The 21,806-nt window shown below is 45.5% G+C and overlaps 2 protein-coding genes across 2 annotated transcripts in view; both read right to left on the reverse strand.

The window, feature by feature from the left end:
* Positions 1-1,204: 1,204 nt before the first annotated feature.
* On the reverse strand, positions 1,205-17,358 carry LOC311208080 (serine protease 55-like; the record flags this gene model as incomplete). The annotated part of the gene is made up of 5 exons (XM_084284501.1): positions 1,205-1,507; positions 12,276-12,415; positions 14,634-14,881; positions 16,547-16,736; positions 17,064-17,358. The coding sequence occupies 5 exons, from the start codon at positions 17,356-17,358 to the stop codon at positions 1,205-1,207; spliced, it is 1,176 nt and encodes a 391-aa protein (XP_084140627.1).
* Positions 17,359-19,647: 2,289 nt separating this feature from the next.
* The window catches only part of MSRA (methionine sulfoxide reductase A), a 271,314-nt gene continuing 269,155 nt past the window's right edge, over positions 19,648-21,806 (reverse strand). The window contains exon 6 of the mRNA XM_084285134.1: positions 19,648-20,477. Coding sequence (XP_084141260.1) covers positions 20,313-20,477 — 165 coding nt within the window. The 3' untranslated portion in view covers positions 19,648-20,312. The remainder of the gene's footprint in view (positions 20,478-21,806) is intronic.

A 21,806-nucleotide genomic window follows, 5' to 3' on the forward strand; every position in this document is an offset into this window, starting at 1 on the left:
TAAAGTCTGACTTTTATGCCAAGATGGGTTTGCATTAGCTTAAGGTAGATGAATTAATTCTCATTTACAAGGCTTCTCCACCAGCTAGCCAGAAAATATCAAGGTAATTAAAACCAATTTGTGAGGTTCTGTCCCATTGCACATTCACTGAGTTTTATCGTTGCTGCAATTACAGGTACTTTTATGCCATTGCAAAGGTGGGACATGAAGGAGACCTTACCGCTTGCCTCCTTCCCCATCACTTTCAAGAAAAGCAACCTCACTGTAAAAAGTGGAAAGTGTTTTTGTGATGCACTTGGTTGCTGGAGAGCGTAGGATGGCATTGCTTCAAGGACCAGCTCAGTCCTGGCTCAGACTGGGAACTGCACAGCCCAGAAATGCAAAAAATAGGTCTCCAGCAGAGGGAAAAGAAAGAAAAAAAAATAATTAAAAAAGATGCTTTTGATTTACCATTTACTTGTAAGGGATTCATCTTGGCTAATTACCAAACCAAGGAGTTTCTGTAGACAGCATTTCATAGATAACTCAGAACCAGTTCCCTCCAGCCAGCCAGATCTTTCCCTACTGTCTTTAACAACCAAAACCCACCATTTGCAGCCCAGGTAAATAATGATCTTATATGAAGCTAAAGTTTCCAACACCGCCCAACAGCTTTCTTGCCCTTTTTCTAGTGTATGACTGAATCTGACATGTAGTCATGTCCCAGCAGCTTCACATACCACCTGAGCGGATGCTGTGGTTCTTGAAGATGGTCTTAGTTTGGTCCAGCTGCAAGATAGAAGATATATTAGCCCAACTAATAGCTAGCTCTAAGATATATTAACCCAGACCTAGCCCACCCACAGCTAAGCTAATCTGGAGCCGAGTGAGCTAAGACCTTTTTTAAGGTTTCCAAGGGGAGCAGCTCCTTCACCCTTGACCTTGCATCTGAGCTCAGCAAACGGCTGAGCCTGATGTGACCCACCAGTCTGATTAAAAAAAAGGTTTTTCAGAGGATTACGAACTCTGTTTTCTGGGTCCTGACTCTCTCATTTCAGGTCTCCAGCCTCTCCATCACTCCCCTGTCTCACTGTGGCGGCTCATTTTGGCGTCTGTGTCCACATCAGTGAGATGGAGCAGGCTGACCTGAGACATGACTTTATGGGTCAGCAGCAAAAGAAGGAGACAGTAGTTCTGACTTTTATTATGTTTTGAAAAATTTTCTCTAGAGTAATCTAATTGCTGTTAGAGAGGCAAATAAAAGGAGAGAATAGTCAAGAAACACCAGCTGTGCCTGAGCCCTGGAAGGAACCTCCCTGGCATTTGCACGGTTATCCACGCCTTCAATGAAGAAAGGTTTCCCCCTTACAGCTGTCTCAGTCATGATCCAGCCATAGTAGTTGTAAACAGAAGTGTAGATCTCGTGACTCGGCTTTTCTGTGCAATCTTCTTCCCAGCTGATGATGCCGACCTGAAACCACTTCATGGTGTTCCAGTAGCTGCAAACCAGAGGTCCCCCGCTGTCCACCTACGGCATAAAGAGGATATTGTAGCAGGATCAAACCTCAGGTCTCTCAGAGCAGCTGCATCCCCGAGGCTGATCAGGAAAATCAAACTCCACCCCAAGTTCATGAGGTCTTGGGGGAACAGGGACTCAAAGTGTCACAGCTCAGGTCTGAGATGCCTACAGAATAATGTTAAGAGGAGGAGGTAAAAGGAGCAGCTCACTCACAGTCTCCAGCTTGGTGCAATGCCCTGTCCTTCTCAGTCTTTTCCACATCCTCCCGTGGCCCTGGATGGATACCTGAGTCTTGTCACCAGGAGACAAGACCCAAGAGTAAAAAGAGACATTTGTTGTGACCTTTCATTCAGTTCTTAGCTTCCCTGTAAAACCAGTGCATATACATGTAGGTGCCAGGTACCTGCTGCTGTTAACTTGGGGACCAGTATCCAGAAACTGAACAAGAGATGAACACTAACCCTGACAAGCTTTTCTTGCAAATGCAGTAATTTCACAAAAAATCTGCTTGCTACTCGAAAGGCAACTTCCACTCACCCAAAACATGCAAGCTTTCAAATGTACTTTGCAGCCATCCGATGAAGAGGAATGTCCTGGCTCGAAAGCCAAGAGCACATCCAGTTTCCTGTGTGACCTCTGTTTGCAGTCGCTGAGCACAACCCCAAACAGAAAAGAAACCAGCACAAAGTGCACCCAGCCAGGAACAACCAGCACAAAGTGCACCCAGCCAGGAACAACACTCCTCTCAACAGTTATGTACATCTTAATTGCTGATCTGCCCTTGCTCTAAATAAGACAGTTTCCTTCCATAGCTTTTTTCTTTTTTTCTTTTCTTTTTCTTTTTTTCTTTTCTCAACTCCTTTGTGTGGCAAATAAAAAGTACAAACATATTTCTGAAGACAGCCAGATTTCCTGGGCATTGTTGTCCTTCCATCTTTGTGCCCTAGTTTGAGAAATATCTTTGCCATCAATATATGAACCCCCTTTCCCCAACAGCTACCCTGACCTAACCAAACATCAATTAGTAAGGAAGTGTCTGTGTGATGCAACTCATCGACACCCACAAAAGTTTACGGCAGAATTCTTACTCATTTCCTGGGATGGTGGCTCAAGGCCCCTAATGAGCTTATCACTTTTTTTTTCTATATTCTTTTTAGCTCAACACGTAAACAGGAGAGAAAAATGAAGATAAATGCAGAGCAAATGTTGCTTCAGCACCCAGCAGTGTTTGTGCTGAAATGGTTTTACTGTAGCTGCACTATGGTGGTGGTGGAGCCCTTTCAAAGGCAGGATCTGAAGGCATTTCCCAACCCCGTTTTGACCAAGAACTTGTGTGAATCCCACCAGTGACCCCGCAGTGACCTTGGACCCACGCATTATCAGTGCTCTTGGTGATGCCATCCTTTTTGAATGAATGAGCATCTTCTAAGTTGTGCGCACAATTAAATTACTGGGAATTTCACTGCTAATTCCCTCAGGGCAGGCACAGGCCAAACGTATTATCCCGGCAGCTAAAGGAAAGCACTTTGAGGCTCCTACAGAAAGATAAGAAATGAAGTTGGGAGAATGGGAGCTTTTTTGAAGCAGTGACGCAGCAGCGGCTGGTGATCTCTCAGCATGGCACGTTGGGGTGCAGCACGGTGGCTTTCCCCAATACAGGAGACATGAATACTGGTAGAGCCCCTGCACACTAAATCACAGAATCACAGAATTGATCCCATTTTGGAGGCTGTCCACACTTGTGATGGACCTTTCTCCCAGGGCAATTAATACCAATTAATTCCCAATACCTTGTGGCTATCCTTGAGGAAAATTCTTATCGCATTTTGTGGATGAGAAAAGCATGGCAGAAAAGGGATGTGATTTGAACAAGGCAATGGCAGAACCAGGAGCCAGAGCCAGGAATTCAAAGCTATAGATCATGCAGTTTTCCTTTCAAATCAGATGTTTTCCCCTGTTTGTCTCTTTAGCTGTGTTTGCTTTGTTCTCTGCCCAGTCGGCGAGGAAAGAGAGAGCTGTCTGCAGGGCTTGGGGGACCGTCAGCTGCAGAAAGCGATTTAAAACCTGCCCAGAGAGGGAGCTGGGCAATGCTGTGAAAACCCAGGCAGCAGCTGCAAATCCACAAACCCTGAGACCCAAATCCTACTTTGGATGCCTTTTCCTGTGAGCTGAGATGGTCTGCTTCATGGGTGCAAAAGGCGCCTCTTCTGAGTTCCTCGGATGTCTATCATCATCTCCACATGATCTTTCCCACTTAACTATAGCAGCCCATATGAATCGGGAACCTGATTGCTATAGGGCTAAAGACAGAGAAAATAAACTCAGTTCTACAGCACTTTGGAATATCCCTGTATCCACCTTGAGATCTCAAAACTGTTGGCCCAAGATTTTCCATCTTTGTGTAGGAGATGATGTGGGAAGAAGGAAGTTTGAGTGCTGGTAAAATCGCCTCAGCTCTTTGATGTTTCCAGTACTACTAATTTAATGAACGCTTAGGTCAACAACCCTGAAGACCGAAGTACTTATTAGGTGGTGCTTTCAGCTTTCAGCCTCTCGCACCCTGGTGGTGAAAGACTTCTGGTCAGCACACACAGACCAGATGCCTGCTCCTGCTGTTCAGTCCGAGTAGCAAGTTTCTGGACAGTGAAATAGCTGAAAACTGCATCTTTGCTTCTCTTACATGTTTCTTGTCAACTGGAGGATGAGTGAAAAGCAACTACATCAAATCAGATCGTCGCTGAACTCATGCCTTCCACAACTACATGGTAATCCTCCCATTAGGAGAAGTGAGAGCAAAGACATATTAGCTGGCAAATAATTCTGAGTTGTATAAAAATTGTCACAGACTAGCAAGGCGCTTTGTTCACTAAAGCTGATCAAAAGTTTCATCCTTTTAACTACAGCCAGACTTTTTGTGAACATCAGGAGCCTTTCTGCTGACTTCAGTGAGCTTTGGCGCAAGAGTGTAATCTTCCTTTCGTATTTGTATTCTCGTCTGCAACATGGTAATTGATCAGAACAAACACGTTCAGCCACATAAATCTTTTTAGGTGCGAGAAGCTCTGGGGGAGGGAGAACAACCCATCTGATCCTCATTAGATGGATACACAGTCCTTGCAAGTCATTGCTGGTTTCATTTTTGTGATGGTAAGCTCTGTGTAAATTGGAGAGAATCAGCGTGTGAATAACAACATTTGCTATTAGAGCTGCCCTGTCTGCAGGAAGCAAAGGTTTTTCCAAAGAGATGATTTCTTCAGTTATTTCACTGTGAATAGACTGTCTTTAGAGGAAGGTTGAAGGAAAGAGACTAAGACCATTTTTAGCGTGTCATAGATGAATCAGGTAACAGAGTCACCTGGACTTTTTTCATGGGATCCCTTTGAGGTCTCAGATGAGAGCCTTCACCTACTCTTTTCATCCATCTCCTTGCTGGAAAATGGGTGAACAGGATGGCCCTACACCTCCCAGATGGAAGCCATCAGGGTCCATTAGTAGCCATGGTGGCAACGACTAAAGGAGGCCATAATGCATCTGACCAAAGCCCCATGCAGCCCAGACTCCTGTCTCTGACAGATGTCTGTAGCGAGTGCTTGGGAAGGAGAATGAAAAGCAGGGCAAGTATTTACAGAGTTGTATTTACATCACAGTGGTTAATAGCCTTAGAGAGATCTTCATCCAGGAAGTTATCTAATTGCTTTTTGAATCCATTTATCCCTTAGGATAAATACCCACAACATCCTGGTCAGTGAGTTCCATAGTTTAATTATCTGTTGGATGAAAAAGTACTTCCTTCTCTTTGTTTCAAACCTGCTGCCTGATACAGCCATTGGATCCTCCCTCCTTCATGTGTTTTGAACAACAGTGTCAAGAGGATAGCTCTTGACTATCCACTCCTTGGCATTCATGACTTTAGAAATCTGTGCCATATCCCCATCAGACATCTCTTTTACAAGCTTCAGAGTCTTTCTCTGCTATTCTTTATTCCTCAAGAAGCCTTTCTGTGCCCCTGCTCATCCTTCCCACTCTACTAGTCTCTTCTAATACTGCCTCCTTTCTCAGATGGGGTGGACAGGAATTGCACACAGCATGGGATGTAGGCCTCCAAGATTAGTGCCCTCGCATAACATGCGTTTGTTTCGCTACCTATTCCTTTCTTAATAACTCATAATGCTCTTGTTGCCTTTTTGACCTCCACAGAATGTCGTGCTGACGTTTTTGAAGGACTATCCACAGTCACTCTGAGATCTTCTTCCATGGTAATAGCTAATTTAGAGCCCATTATTCTATGTGTACAGCTGGAGTTGCTTTTCCCTGCGTTCATTACTTTGCCCTTGTCAACACTGAACTGCATCTGCTGTTTTAACCTCCAGACACTCAGGATAATGAAATCCTCCTGCACCTCTGCACAGTCAGTTTTAATTTTGACCACCCTGAACAGTGTTGTGGCACCAGCCAACTTTGTCATCTCAACATTTGTGCTCCTTAAACAGCACAATTCCTTGCATGGATCTCAGTGAGACTCCCCTTGTGAGCCTTTTCTGCCATCAAATCCTTCCTCCGTACTGCCTCCCTTTCCAACAGAAGCCCTTCTACTTCATGACAGCTCACTTTCTGCATGAGCCTTTGGTGAGAAATCTCGTTAAAAGAATTTGGGGCATCTCAGCGCGTTATATCAGCTAGATCACCCTCTGCCACATGCTTGTCAACTCCTTCAAAGAATCTGAATCTATCTGTGAGTCATGACTTCCCCTTAAAGCTGTGTTGACTCACTGTAATTGAATGAGAAGCGGCTGCTCTGAGTCATCACACCCATTTCTCCCACTCCAAGGGCAGGCACTCAGTAGGTTTCTTTGTTCAGCTGGATCCAGAGATGTTCTGCTCCCCAGATCTTCGCTCACCGGGCACACAAAATAACGCCAGACCCCCCCCCCCTTACCACAAAGCAAACAGCTTCAGTTCAAGGGACTAAAAGCTTCAACTCTAGGGTGCCAAAGGAATAAAGCAGAAGAGATGTTGGGCATCATCAACATTTCAGGTCCTTGCAATAGGAAGGAATGGTTTTCACAGATTAAAGAAATAAGCCACCATAGCTTCCATGTGTTCACTTGTCTGCCCATATCATAAAATGATCAAATGATGAAAGCTCTATAAAGCCACAGGACACAGGAAAAATATTCTAATTCTTATGAGCTGCACATCAAAGCACCCTTTAGAAGCAAATGTAACAGACTATAAAAGCAAAAATGTCTTTCTAATGCTTTGTTCTGGAGCTTCCCAGGACACCTTCCTATTTAAACCAATCTTAGAAAGAAAAAAAAACAACCACCACACCCTGACATGTTAGCAATTGTTCAGCGATGAAGAATCTATCACAAGGCTCGTGAGTGGGTCACTCTCTTCAATGTAAAGGTAAGGTGCAATAGTAAAGTAAGTTTGTACAGTCATTATTTTTTTTTAGTCATAATTTTGAATTGAAATTTGGTTAGCTCCAAATGCTAGTCCCCAGGAGACCTTTGGCTGATAGGCAGAAGGTCCTATAACCTCAGAGCTCATACAGATACTCTCCATACGTACAGACTGCAATCACAGCATCATCTATCCTCTTCCATTTACATATTTTAAACAGCTGGAGGGATCGAGCAAGCTTCCCTGGTTTGTGGCCTTTGCCCTGACTCTCTGATAATTTACCTGCATGAAGCTGATTTTCATCTGCAGACCTTTTCTTTAAAGAAATCTATCACAAGTCTTCCCTTGCAGATTTTGAGCCTCGCTAGCACCAGTAGAAGGATGCAAGAGTTTGTAAAAGGATGCAAGAGTTTTTGTCACTTCTGTATGGGTTTAGCACTCACTCTTGTGCACAGAAGGAGGGTAGGAGGGGTGAGTTCAGCTCCAGGCTGATCACCCCTCTGAGGGGGTTCCAGTGCAAATAGCAAGTTCCCAGTGCAGTCACATTACAACCAATGGAACATGATTTCAGAGGGGGCAGCTGGACGCCATGGGGATATCCTAAGACATCTAAAATGACACTGGAAACTTGTAGGCAACAGTCCTGCCTCAGATCCATGTGTGTCTCTGTGAGCTAGACACCCTGGATTTGCTTCTAGTTAATGGGAGCGATGAGCACTCATACAGAGATTTATCTCATTTTAAAATAGATAGTTAAACCAGCCTGAATGAATCACATGTTCAAAAGCACTTTTTTCTCTGCATTAATAGAAAGATGATTGGGTAGCTGCAAATAGCTACAGAAAAGACATTTGCATGGGGCCAGATAAATCTCACCAAACAGCTACTGCTGTAGCTACATGGGGTGAGGGCTTTTAGCATCCCAGATGCTACAGAGGTGCTACAGCCATTCACAGAATCCCAGAATGGCTGAGGTTAAAGGCACCTCTGGGCCCATCTGGTCCAGCCCCATGTCCCCAAGGAGCAGCCCCCGGCCCCTCTCGGGGCAGCCTGTGCCAGGGCTCCAGCACCCCTGGCCCCAGCAGTGCTGCCTGAGGGGCAGGGGGAGCCGCCGGGGCTCCAGGCTGGGCCCGGGGCCTCTGGGCCTGGCCCTGGGCAGCGCTGAGCAGAGCCCGGCTCCGGCCTCTCCGCACCTCCCTGCGGGTACTGACGGCCATGGGGGAGCTCCCCCGGAGCCTCCTCTGCTCCAGGCCCAGCAGCCCCAGCTCTCGCAGCCATCCCTAATAGGAGAAATCCTCCAGTTCTTCACTGGACTCTCTCCAGTATGTCCATGTCTCCCTTGTACTGGGGAGTCCAGAACTGGTCCCAGCACTCCAGGTGTAGCCTCACCAGCACTGAACAGAGGGGCAGGATCCCCTCCCTCAACCTGCAGGCAATGCTTTGCCTAACACAGCCCTTTTTTTTTGCACAAGGGCCCTTCACCTCAGTGCCCCCCACACCCTCCAGGTCCATTTCTGCACAGCCGCTGGGTGCCCCCAGCCTGTCCTGGTGCTGGGCCTGTTCCTCCCCAGGGGCAGGACTTTGGGTTTCTCCTTGTTGAGCTGCAGATTTGTGTCAGCCCCCCTCTCCTGCCTGTCCAGGTCCCTCTGGATGGCAACGCAGTCCTCTGGCATATTCAATCTTCCCAAACTGCTGACTGTATTTGTGGGCAGGACATACTACACATGAAGGAATGTAGTCCTTCTTTGCCTTTTTCACTCAACTAAATACAATAAAACCCAGAGCCCTAGATGCATCTTAGCATTGTTTCGGCCAAGGACAAAATCTCTTGTTGTATAATTCAGTGGAAGGGGGTAGATGCCTTTGGCTGGTGACTCAGATCAGTCCTACACCAGTGTGAGGGGAGCGTGGTGAAGCTGAGCTGGAAGGATCCCACCACTTGTCTGTGGCCACGCAATGATTCATTCTCCTCAAAGTCAGGCCAGGGCCTGGCCCCCTCCTTCATCTGCTGCCAACCTGAACTGTACATGAACTGTGACTTCCAGCAAAACACACTCTGTCCTATATTTCAGAGAAATTCTCTGAAATATAATTGGGCCATTTACTGAATTTTGTCTCGATAGGCAAGGCACTGAAGAGGCATTTACTTTGTGAGTCCCTTATACTCTAATTATTGTTCAAGTTACCATTGCATCAGGGCCTAACAAAAGGTGCTTAAGAAAGCAAGGAATTAGACATCAATTGTGGTTCATGGGGTCATGGAAGAAATGTAGCACACAAAAAATAACACATAGGCCATCTCTACTGTCTGTTGTTTAGCACTTGTACTCCATGAACATCCATTAATGCTAATGTTTATGACTAAATAGAACTATAAGTCAATTACAGATCCTGTTAGTGTTAATTCACAGTCAATCTATATATTTGTCTGAAGAACCACTAGGGAATTGGTATACAATAGATTTTTCTTTTTAAGTGAATGGATTTTTTTTTTAAGTACAAATACTCAGAAGCTCTGCTATTCAATCTCCTTGAGTTATTATAGGAACACAGTTAGTGATCCACAAATTAGTCAAGCTCTGGTACTAGTATGCAGCTACTGAAATGTCTGAGCCTTTCTATTCATGACCTGTTGCCACATGTGGATATTAAGGCAGCGATCAGTAGGATAAAACTTTCACATGACACCTTTATGAAGATATTTAAATGACTGGTTACTCAAATAAAACCATCATGCTATAATAAGGAAAATCTAGCGCACAAATGGCACACAGTACAAAGACAAGCATGCTAATCTTTTGGATCCAGATCAGGATCATGTGGACTTACAGCCTTCAGTCTAGATGAAACTTGCCCATCTTAGCCTGATTCTGGGCATGAACAAACGTGTCCAGTTCTCAGCAATGCTTAGGAAATGTTAATGTAATGCTTTGATCTGGTTCATGTCCAGACAAACCAGGCATTGCTCCCAGGTTTACTGTGACCACATCTACACCAGCAAACTCAGCATCACCAGAGCTCATTCCTTTACCAGTATGACTGAAATAGAAAAAAATATTCCTCCCTCCTATGTCTGTTTCCAGCCACATGGGCAGGAACCTAAACTTAGAAAAGTGGCCAGGAGCCTAAAATATAAAAGCAATTCTTTTATCATCTCATCACACAGAATTTATCTGAGCCCATTCAACAACCTTTAACCCCCAACCACAAGTAATGCTTCTAATCCCATCTGGGTGCCCCAGACACGCAGATTCAATCTGATGTGACAAGATAACATTTCCTGCAGAGCTGTCCAGAGAAAAATCCAGTATTTATGTAGAAAAGTAGCTCAATAGAATGCACTTTGTACAATGTGCCTTGCCACCTACTGAGGGCTTGTTGCAGAGCAAGCATCAGGCTGGGACCTGGTCTCCCAGTTCCTTACCTGGTAGCCTACTGCAGGCAAGCCACCAGATTTCTGAACCAGCCCAGCAAGGCCAAAATATGACTGCTTACCCACCCAAACTCAATCCCAGAAAACTGTCCATCAGCAAAATCAGTGCTTCCCCTAGAACAAATGAGCAAATCCTGATGAAAAGTCATGTCACCTGTTTCACTCCTGAACAGACTTACTTCTAGCCTAGGGTACATTTCTGCCTTGTTCTCATTATTTCAGGTTGCAAGACATTTCTGCCTAGTCAAACTTCTGCTAAAAGTGGGCAGTTGCTGGGCTATGAGCATTATCATACATATAATCATTGTGTACTTTCCCTGCTTGGAAAGCTCACATTTCTATTTCATTTTGCAGGCTACGCTAACATTATTGTAGATCAAAATAGCACCCTCATCAGCTTTCTGAATACAAGAGATTCATTTTGCTGGGTACAAGTGCTCTTGCTGTTTCACCAGCATAATTCAGCCACAGAACTTAAGGCTGGGCTGGGAAGTGCATTCTTTAATCATGTTAATGTTATCCTGTGGCAGTTTTCTTTTTAAATTTTTTGATTGAATTTAATGGAGGTGAAAGTCACTAGATGAATGGCTTCACAGGCAGATGCTCTCTGGCTAATCAAAAAATGATTTTGCAAAGCAAAGCTTTCCCTTCCTTGCCTAGGTATGGCCCCAGCTTGCGATGGCTTTGCAGTCCACAAGCACTGCACCTCAAGCTCAGGGACTTCTCTGAATCCTGGCTCACTGGGTTAGATTGAAGGGCTCCGACAGGACGATGCTGTGCCTATAGGTGTCTGACTGTCTGCCCCCCTGCAAGCAAAGGAACACTTCTAAAAGACCCTTGCTCAGTAGAGGAGAGAGACCTCAGCCCTGTTCCCACCATGGCAGAGGCTGCAGGGAGAGCTCAGTCCTCATTGAGCAGAGGTTGGAGGTTGGATGCTGTGAAAGCAAAGGTGCTTTTTGGCTTTCAGACTTTGTTTGACACCAGGACAGCAATCGTGTACATAGAACGTGTTCTGAGGGCATAGTTTGGGTGAGGTTATCCCACTTCTGGGCATTTCACAGAATGACAGAAAGGTTGAGGTCAGAAGGGACCTCTGGAGGTCATTTGCTCCAAGCAACATTTGTTTCAGCTCTCTCCCCTTAGCAGTCCCTGCTATCAAACACCATTGAGCTCTATAATTTAGCTTCAAAGCTCCACCGTCCTGTATCATTAACCCGTTGTGATATGTGATGAGTTCTGGCACCCACAGACTTACCTGCCGTGCCATCACAGGACATTTCACAGAATCACAGAATCATCTAGGTTGGAAGAGACCTCCAAGATCACCTACTTCAACCTCTGACCTAACACTAACCAGTCCTCAACAAAACCATATCACTTAGCTCTACATCTAAGCGTCTTTTAAAGACCTCCAGGGATGGTGACTCCACCACTTCCTTGGGCAGCCCATTCCAATGCCTAACAACCCTTTCAGTAAAGAAGTTCTTCCTAATATCCAACCTAAACCTCCCCTTTTGTGCCAGCACCAAGAGCTCCCTTGGAAAGGTTTCTAACATTCAAACTAAACACTCCTGGACTCACTTCCCCACCCAGTCCTTTTGCTTCGACCCTCCTGGTCAGATTTTCCTGTCTCCAGACAGTATTTAACTCCTACCACCACTGCACAGGGGTGCTTTGGTCCCCACAGGGACACATCCTGAGATCCACTACTACTTTCCGAGAGCCCTGCACCACACTGCCTTGGTCAATATGCATTTGCTATGCACCAGACAGACAGGTCCTCAGCCCCTGAGCTTCTTGCCTCGTGTAGAGAGCCTTTAGCAGCCCTAGAAATCCACAGGAAGAGTGGATGTTCCTTCCTGAAGTGAATTCACCTCTCTTTGAAGGTCCCTGTTCCCCCATAGGCAATGTGGCTGTTCTGGGGCATGTTTGCTTTACCTGGCAGGTGCCTCTTTCTCCTCCCTCCAGCTCAGCACACAGCATGTTCTCTGGTAGCTGTGGGATGTGCTCCAAGCACTTCTCCCTGCTGATGAGCTTCATCCGTGCTTTCTGCAGCACGTGGGATGCTGACTCCTCAGCTGCTAACCAACAGGTAAGAAGAGAAGGATTAGCAAACCCTGAAGAGCTTGTAAGGGTGAAAGCACTGTTGGAGACCCTTGGGACTGCTCTCAGGTGAATTTGTAAAGGAACTCAGGGTAAGAGGGGCTCAGGGCACAACCAGATGCTCTGGGGGCCAAGGAGGCTTACAGGGGCTGTCTGGGATATGTTTGTGCTCTTGATTAAATGCCAGCCTAGGAGATGGGTAGGTAGGTGGTGAGATGGGAGGTGTTGATGGGCAAAAATGAAATCCTGGGGAGTGGAAGCTTGCTAAATAGGATTTGAAACAATCACTTATTCCTTTAGGCGAACTCTGGGATGTGATGGGATGGCTTATCCTCTTGGCCTTGGTGATGCTCCAAGATGAGCTGCTTGGGTTTCTCATTCACATTTCTAGGATACCCAGCTTGAATGATTTTTCACGCAGCCCTGTGTGAGCCCATGTGTGAATTCCACTGAGCTTTCTCCAAAACAGAAGACCTAGTTCTCCACATGCTCTCCTGGGGTGCTGTGAGGCCATGTCTCAAACAAGGGACTGGCCACATCTTTCACAAAGGAAGGAAGAACACAAATAATTGCTTTTTCCTTCTCTTGAGATGGAAAAACAAAAATCAAAGTGGGTACCAGCAAGCAATGAGAAATTTAAAAATATTCATGCAATACTCATGGCTGCATGGAAAGCCTACTCATTTCATCACCCACATTTGTCTTCAAAATAAGTCTAAGTCTGAAGGATAAAACTGTCTTTTGAAGGATGTCACAGCTTTTCACTCCTTTTTGCATAATTCACTGAGCTAAATCATCCCAGAACCTTCAGGAAGGTGGAACTCAAAGGTAACATCTAAAAGATGGAAAGTTGTCATGCTCCTTTCCTAACTAACGTGGGGCCCTTCTATGGAAGTGTCCGCATACAGAAATGCTTTAATGTGGGCATCCCCAAGGAGGTGGCTCTGTGTGAGCTGGGTTTTACTGACTGCAATCAAAGAGGAGTCAGCCTGGTGCCACCTGCGGTGCCATTTGAGAGATGTCCACCTCCAAAAGATGAGAAATGACCCATCTTTCCTCCCACGCAGGAACAGTGTGTCATACTTTTTTGGTATGGCCCATATCACACCATCACATGTCACCCTCAGCAAACTCGGCTTCTCCCATTTTTCTTCTGAAACATCCCCCAGATTGAAGGGCTGGTGCACTGAGCTCCCACGGGGTGCAGTTCGGATTGCAGAGGCAATGCCACCCTAACCACACAGCAAAATGAGGCTCTCCTCCCCAGAACCACACCAGGCATTTTGCAGAGACTAACGAAAGAGAAATCCTGCCAAGTTGCAGAGCGACTCTGCAGCATTGCCCCTGCTTTTCTGTTTCTAAGAGCGTGTTACCTTGGTGAAATGGAAGACTTTCACAACTAAAACACAGCGTTGTGCTGCGCTTTACTGGTACGTGAGGTGAATGAAGCATAAGAAGGAAAATACAGAGGTTCAGAAAGGAGATAGGAACCCTATGGGGTAAAAGAGCAAGGATTAAACGGGACGTTAACTTACTACCTCTCCCAGGAAGGACTGGTAAAGCCCCAAGACACCACCCTGCCCACTCTGCCCTGATTACCCCTTTCCAATAATGAAATAGCTCATTAGCCATTTGGTGACGTTTGTTCAGGATAGACATTTTGGGTCACAGTCAGTGCTGGAGCTACTTTCATTAGGGCTTGAATGAGAGCAATTAGCAATAGCAATCTGCCTTTCTAAATGAAAGAAGAGGAGGGGGTGGTCAGAACCATCAAATCAATGTGTTTAATGGAGGCATTATGCCAAAGACAACCCTAAATCTCCATTTCCCTTATGCCAGACCACTTTAGACCCATTATATCTCACCCAGTACAGTTGGGGATTGTCTTACTTTGGGTGCTCATAACAGCAAGCAAGAAGGCAGAGTCCTTGCAGAGCAATGGTGGGCTCTAAGGTTTCAGCTGGAACATACACGCTCAGAATATCGGAGACTTTTCTCTGGGGGTGACAGCTTCTTGCTCTGAATGGACAGCCAGGGATGTGCAGAGGCTGCCAGGTTCTGGATGTGTTTACAAAGGAGGTAGGGAGCAGCCACTAGTATGGGTAACCCCTGCCAGGGGAGAACATCTACTTTAAATGGGTAAAAAAACAGCCTCCATTAGCAGATACATCACATCTCCCAGTGGTGTCTCACCTGCGCCTGTGGTTCCCCATCCAGCAATCCAGCAGTGTTGCCATGTGTCAACGTCATGCATGAAGGGCAAGCAGACGGGGATTTTCTCGTTGCTGAACTCGACGGGCGAGCTGAGCATGATCAGGGCAATATCATGTTTCATGCTTGTTCTGTCAAAGTTTTCATGGATAACCAAGCTGTCTGGCTTATGTTCTTCCAGAGGGTGGTCAAGGTTAATTCCCCCTACTACAACAGTGAGATCTGGTGGCCTTATAAACAAAAACAATAACAACAACAAAAAAGAGTATGCATGAGCAAACATGAAGACTTTGTGTTATAAAGGTTGGTGCCTCCTTCCTCAGAGCAGCAAATTGCAGAGGCAGGTTAGCTACAGAAACCACAGAAATCTGCCCTCACTTCCAGGCAAAGCTCATTTTCAGGGGAAGCAGGAGCAGAGGTAGAACATGAATGCAACCAAGTTATAAATAGCCCAGGTGCTAACGAACAGATGGAGCGGGCTGGGTGTTCAGAATCACTGTGCCCTGGGCTGGCTGCTCCAGGCCATGCTGTCCCTGGCCAGCTGCTCCAGGTTGGGATGCCACAGGTCATTTGTCACCGAGCAGCTCTGGCTCTTGGAGCTCCCGTATTTTGGAGGGGACTCATGGATGGTTGGATTCTGTCCCTGGGTTGATTTATCTAGAAGCTGCTGGATTAATATCAGACTACACATAAGGTAAAGGTGTTTGCTATATGAAAGCAAAAGTAATTTGAGAGCTAGAGTAAACTGGAATGGAATATACCTCTTTTTACAAGGTACCACAACCTGTGTAAATGTACAGGAACTCCTTGGGAGCCATCAGAATATAACATCATGGCCAATTACACAAGGCTGCTCACACTGTCCTTCGAAATATTCTGCATCTGGACCCTGGTTATGCAGATTTATTCCCTTTCTGGATCTTCAGGTTATGCAGATTTGTGCAAATTCTTTTTCTTTTTTTTTTCTTTTTTTTTTTTTTTTTTGTTTTGTTTTGTTTTGTTTCCTAAAGGAGGAAAGCTTCTCAGTGCTCTCCTTCTGGCTCCATCACATATATTTTGCACTTGATCCCAAGGATATATATACCCTACAGTCTAAGGAGCAGTGTTATCACCCCCATCACGCCTGGGCTGTCCTCATTTACCCTGAGTAGAGTAGAGTAGCGTAGAGTAGAGTAGAACAGAGTAGAGTAGAACAGAGTAGAGTAGAGAGCAGCGCAGAGCAGCACAGAGCAGTGCAGAAAATGAATAGAACAGAACAGAACAGAACAGAACAGAACAGAATAGAATAGAATAATAGAATAGGAGTAGAGTAGAGTAGAGTAGAATACAATACAATACAATACAATACAATACAATAGAAGAGTTGAGTTGAGTTGAGTTGAGTTGAGTTGAGTTGAGTTGAGTTGAGTTGAGTTGAGTTGAGCTGAGTTGAGCTGAGTTGAAGGGACCTTCAAAGATTATCTAGTCCACCTGCCTGACATCTTTAGGGCTAACCAAAAGTTGAGGCATGTTAATGAAAGCATTGTCCAAATGCCTCTTTAACACCAAAAAAAAAAAAAGGTGGTTGATGGGGCATCAACCACGTTTTCAGGAATCCTGTTCCAGCATTTGACCACTCTCACAGTAAAGAAAATTTCATAATGTCCAGTCTGAACCTCCCCTGGCACAGCTTTGAGTTACTCTCCAGCATCCTGTAATTAGTGGCCAGGAACCAGAGGCCAGCACCTCCCTGTGTGCTTCCCCTCCTCAGGGAGCTGAAGAGAGCTGTGAGGTTGCCTCTTAGCCTCCACATTTTTCTCCAGACTAAACAAGTGACCTCAGCCTCTCCTCACAGGACATGCCCTCCATCCCTTTTACCAGCTTTGTTGCCCTCCTCCAGACACATAAGTACTCACACCTCATCTGCAAAGCAATGGGCCGCAGTTAAAATCCACAGCGCGCTGATCATGGTGCCCCCGCAGATATGTTTCCCGTTGCTCTGGATGCTCACTTGCCACGGGAACTCCCCAGCCTTGGCATATCTCCCCTCTGTGATCCTCTTGCCAGTCTCCAGAAAGGACTCATAAGATGGTCGGAGGCCACACTCTGGGTACAGAATGAGACACGTTGCTCATGTATGGCTGCACCACTGCCTGTGCTACTAAAAGAGGAGGGCAGGATGCAGGTTAAAGCACTGGTCCAGGACCATCCATGCTACTTGTTCTCTACCAAAGCCCCTGGCATTGTTGTAACTTCCCCCAAAAATGCCTGGGCAATCTGGGGACTAATAGGGCCGTAGACTACTTCCCATAAGCAGGTTGGATGAAATCCTTGTTGAGGGAGTAGAATGGAAGAGTTCCGTGCCAGGTATAGTACAAGCCATGCATGTATGCCACAAGGCACAAGGAATCAACCCAGGCCAAACTCATTTACCGATGTGTGTGTATCCAGGAGGGGTACCAGTTTCTCTCTGCTGTCCACCTCTGAAGCTACCAACAGGTTCACTCTTCCATTCACTGCTGAACATAAAAACTGGGGAAGAAACGCCTGCATGGATGCTGCTGATTAGAGAAGTTAAAATCCAGAAGGTAAGGAGCAGCATGTTCATCCCACACTTGGACCGAAGCTCTTGGATGATGTTGAGGGCAGTGATGCTTCTGCAGACACATTCCTCTGCCAGGAGCAACCAGAATGTGACCTCACACGGTTCATTCTCTTTTGCTGACATCACAGTCAGAATCCAGTCTTCCTAAGACAATGAGGGAAAGCTCACACTGCCCTGGCCAACAACTTAGTGATTCCCATGAGGCTTGGGATTTGCTTCAGCTGTGCTAGGCATAGGGCATCCTGGACTGGATTTCACTGGGTGCAATAGTGGACTTCTCAGGCTGGGTGCTGTAGCCCTTTTCGGTTCTCAAACCATATTTTTCTCTTCAAAGACCTTACCTGCTGGTCCTGCATCAGTTTTCATCTTTGAGAAGTGCTGAAGCCTATTAAATTTTGGATGATTTTTTTTTAGACCTTCTCTAAATCTTCAGAAGAAAGAGGCAGCTGTGTGGTGGGACAAGGTTCAAACAGTGCCGAATCAAAAGTATTGTGTCAAAGATGCTGAGGCTGCCACTCACTTCTTCCCCGAGAACTGTGGGCAACTGTTTACAAGGCCAAACACAGCTTAGAAAGCTTATCCACAAATCTGAATCATTTCACCTTTACTGATCTTATCTCTGCTGCTATTTGTACCTCCAGCAACAACTGCAAGGCATCAAGGCCAAAATTCCACCCTAGTGCTTCTCCATAATGAATTGGGTGGGGGCATAATATTTTGGTTTGTACCAGTTTTAACATCAGTGGACCTATCTATGTTGATTTCTAAACTGATGTATTATTTCCATAGGGACAGGACTGAGAAGAACTCAACCAAGCTCAGGCCTGAGCACAGCTATATTAAGTACAGAGCAGTGCTTCCTCCAAAGACTTTCCAGTCTGTTTCAAAACAAGAACTTGCACGGAGTAGGAGGGAAGGGAGGGGAAAAGACAGAAGGGAACCTAGCAATATTTTATGAGCAAATGATGATTCAGAATATGAAATGTTTTGCCTTGTACATGGGAGCAAATCAGGAGTTATCCCACTGAAGGCTGACTTACACAGAGGTTAAAAATGCATAGGAGGAAAGTCAGACTTTATTTTCCTCTCTTCTTTGCTTTTATCTTACCCCTTGCCTAGGAAATTGGACAAAAATGCTGGTTTCCTTGACAGTGAGCAACAAAACATTTCAGTGGCACAATGTTAACAACAGGCGATCAGTTACTCTAGCGGCTGGAAATCCCAAGTGTGATGCGAGCACATTTTGGGGCAGCTCCAGAAAAGAACCTAGCATGATGATCCTGCCCGTGGTAGCTCCTCTCAAGCTTGCCCCAGGTGTAAGTCTGCTAAAAGGACAGGTTTCCCTAGCTTTTAAGGCTGGAGTGGACTAAGCACCAGCCAAGGGGAAAGGGAAGAGGGAGAGCTAATTTCTCTGGCATGGGGTTGTTGCCCATCTTTGGATAAACCGTGCAGGACTGCAGCACTGTATTTACAAGCCTGAAGACTTTTTAGAAAATCTGGACTGCTGGGTAGTTAAAGCAGGCACTCAGGGAACTGTTTTGGGTCTTTCTGAGCCTAAAAGCTGAGGTAGTGAGCAGGAAAACCCATCAAACCACAATATGGTGTGCAATAGAGACCTAGCCAAAGGGAAATGCCGTGGATGTGTCTCTGCATCCCCATCATATGGCCCTCAAAAAACTTTGTGCACTCCTCTGCCCTGAACTGCCATGTCAGAGTAGGCTCCTGCAAGTTTTCCCCAAAGAAAACCAAAGTTGCTCCCTTATGCACCTCTGAGGAGGCACCAATGGCACATGTGCTTCAAATTTAGCAATTAGGACAGCCTCTGAAATGGGAAATGCCTGACAGCCCACATCTCCCACTGCTCTGAGAAGTATCATAAGCAAAAAGCTGGGCAGGTAGGACAAACCCATCCTCTTCTCCCCTACTGAAGCTGTTCTTCCTCATAGGTTACCCCATAAGATATATATATATCCCATTATATCCAGCATCCATATAGTATATTGCCTACATCTGCAATGTCCTTCCACTGTACCTTTTAGTCCTTTGAGATCCCCATCCATAAAAATAATATTTTTGCCTCTTTCTGGCTGTCCTGCTATTTGTACACACACTGGGGCAGGGACAACCCCACACAGGAACAGCCTCCCCCCCACCTCCTTGGTGTGGGCTCCGCAAGTTATTGAAGTACAAATAAATAATCATAGGAATAATTGAGTTGCAGTGTGGCCAATATACTCCTCTGCACTGTCTTGCACAGATAACACAGATAAAAAAGCCCTATTTAATTAGCAGGTTGCAGCTTTTTATAATATTTGATACGTTTTCCGGATCTACCTAGACATATATTTAGAGGCAGAGAACACATTGCAGACAACATTTTTCTCTCCTTTCTTTATAATTTATTGTAGTGCAGGAAACAAAATTGATTTCTTTTTGTGTTTATACATTTTTGGAACTGTCAAAAAAAGAAATATCACATTACAATTTTTACTTTTTTTTTTTGGTACTAAAATTGCTCCTGAAAATAGGCACTATAGGTGATATTACATGTTGCTGTGAAAGCGGAATTGTAAGAGAATTATGGATCTTATAAATTCATCATTCTCAAAGACATCAAACTATGGGGTTGTGATAGTTAAAATGAGCACAACCATGTCTCCAGAAGGCTAAGCTCCAGCATGAGCAAATTCATTAATGCAAGAAAATAACGATGTCTATAAGCAGTAGCTATACAAAGTGGTTAACAGGTGCAGCCACCCCCCTAATTCATCTTTTAGCAGCATTTCAAGCCAAACTTTTTGAAGTTTCTTTCCTCTCCAGATTACGAGATTGCAAGGAAGCCCAGGGAACTGCACAGAGCAATGAGCTGTGTTTGCCAACAGGTGCAATTTCTGACTCCGCTTTGGCTTTTAACGCCAGTGAATTGGAAGCTGCTCAGATTACAGAAAGCCACCCCATCAGGGTTCCCAAATTTTTATGCACTGATGCTGTGGGCGTACTGGAAGACCTGTCGGGGCTGTCAGACCTTTTCCAAACAACCCCCTAGAACAAAGCGGAGGCAGTGTCATGAGCAGCGGCTATTTCTTGATCCCGATCGGGCAGGAAATCCCCGTTCCCCCGAGGCCACAGTATCCGTCAGGGTTCTTGCTGAGGTACTGCTGATGGTAATCTTCGGCGTAATAAAACTCCGGAGCCTCGCGGATTTCTGTTGTGATGGCCCCAAAACCACTCTCTGTCAATACCTGTCAAGAAACAACATGGAGAGCCATTAGTGGTTTGTTGGCTCCTCTGCTGATGCCTGACATTAGGTTTCCTCTCAGCAGCAGCCACAGACATCTCTCAGTGCTTGGACCACAGTTGTAGCACATCCCTGAAAGCCCTTTATCCTCGCCCGCACGTAATTTTGCTAGGACACATTGCAGGCACCAAAGCACACGTCAGCGAGAAGAGGTAGTGCGCCCTCCAGTTTTAATGGCTCATTTGTTTAATTTGCTCTGGCCACACATTCGTTCTCTCCTCTTTATCAGCCACACCAGGCGAGGATGTGGTGCCATCAGCAGAAGTGGAAAACAGATGTGAGAGGCAGCAGAGCAGACTTTGATCGAGCCTGGCTGCCTGCCTTGCAGGGGTCTGAGGACTTCACCTGGCAGGTGCCTCAGCTTGGAAACATCTCTTCCAGCCCAAACTGCCTCATGCCAAGAAGAATTTTGGTATGAAATTTGAGCCCCACTGATGTCAGTGGGAAATAAGAACATTTGGGCTCTTTTCACAGTTCCTGCAAACCCCTTCTTCAAAACGAACACTTCCACCATGGCCAGAAGGTACTTTTAAGGCAAATTATGGCTTATTTCTGAAAGATTTGCCAATGCGTGGACCAGTAGCAGTAATCACTTAGCAGGAAAAGAAGGAATGTGGGTGGGGATTTTAAATTAGACTTTAACTTCTGATATCCCCTAACTGAATTTGAAACTTCTGAAAGGTTTCTGATGGAGGAAACTTTTTTCACATGACTTGCCATACATTTTACCTACTGATTTTTTCTTTTCTAAGGAAAGTGGTGAATGCCAGCATCCTGGAACCAGTCCTCATCTCAATGGGGACATAACTCATGTTCACTGCAGTCCATGATAATCTAATAAGCACTTTAATTGGTGTCAGACAACAGTGTTTGCTGTTGCAAAGTACACCTGTGAAGCACCAGATGTAGGTAGAGCTGCATCGCTATCAGCCAGCCTTGACAGCAAGATCAACTTCAAGAACAAAGGGTTAGCATATAAACTGATTACCAGACAAATATGTGTCATCTTATCATACTGAAAAATAAAGCCAATAAAAGGAAACCATCACACAGCAGCACAAAACCAGACCTGGAAGGACCTGTAGTAAGTCATCTAGTCCAGCTTCTTTCATCATGGTACAACTCACAATAGCCACCTTACTCCCAGCAGACATTTAGCTATCCCTCAGAGATCTTCAGATACTCCAGGTCCCTTAAAGAGTCCATTCTAGTTACCATAGTTACCATCATAGTTATCATAGTTATCACAGTTACCATCCATTTAGAAAGGCTA

Source organism: Netta rufina (assembly GCF_964035555.1).
Source record: "Netta rufina genome assembly, chromosome: 3".
In the NCBI taxonomy this organism is placed as follows: Eukaryota; Metazoa; Chordata; class Aves; order Anseriformes; family Anatidae; genus Netta; species Netta rufina.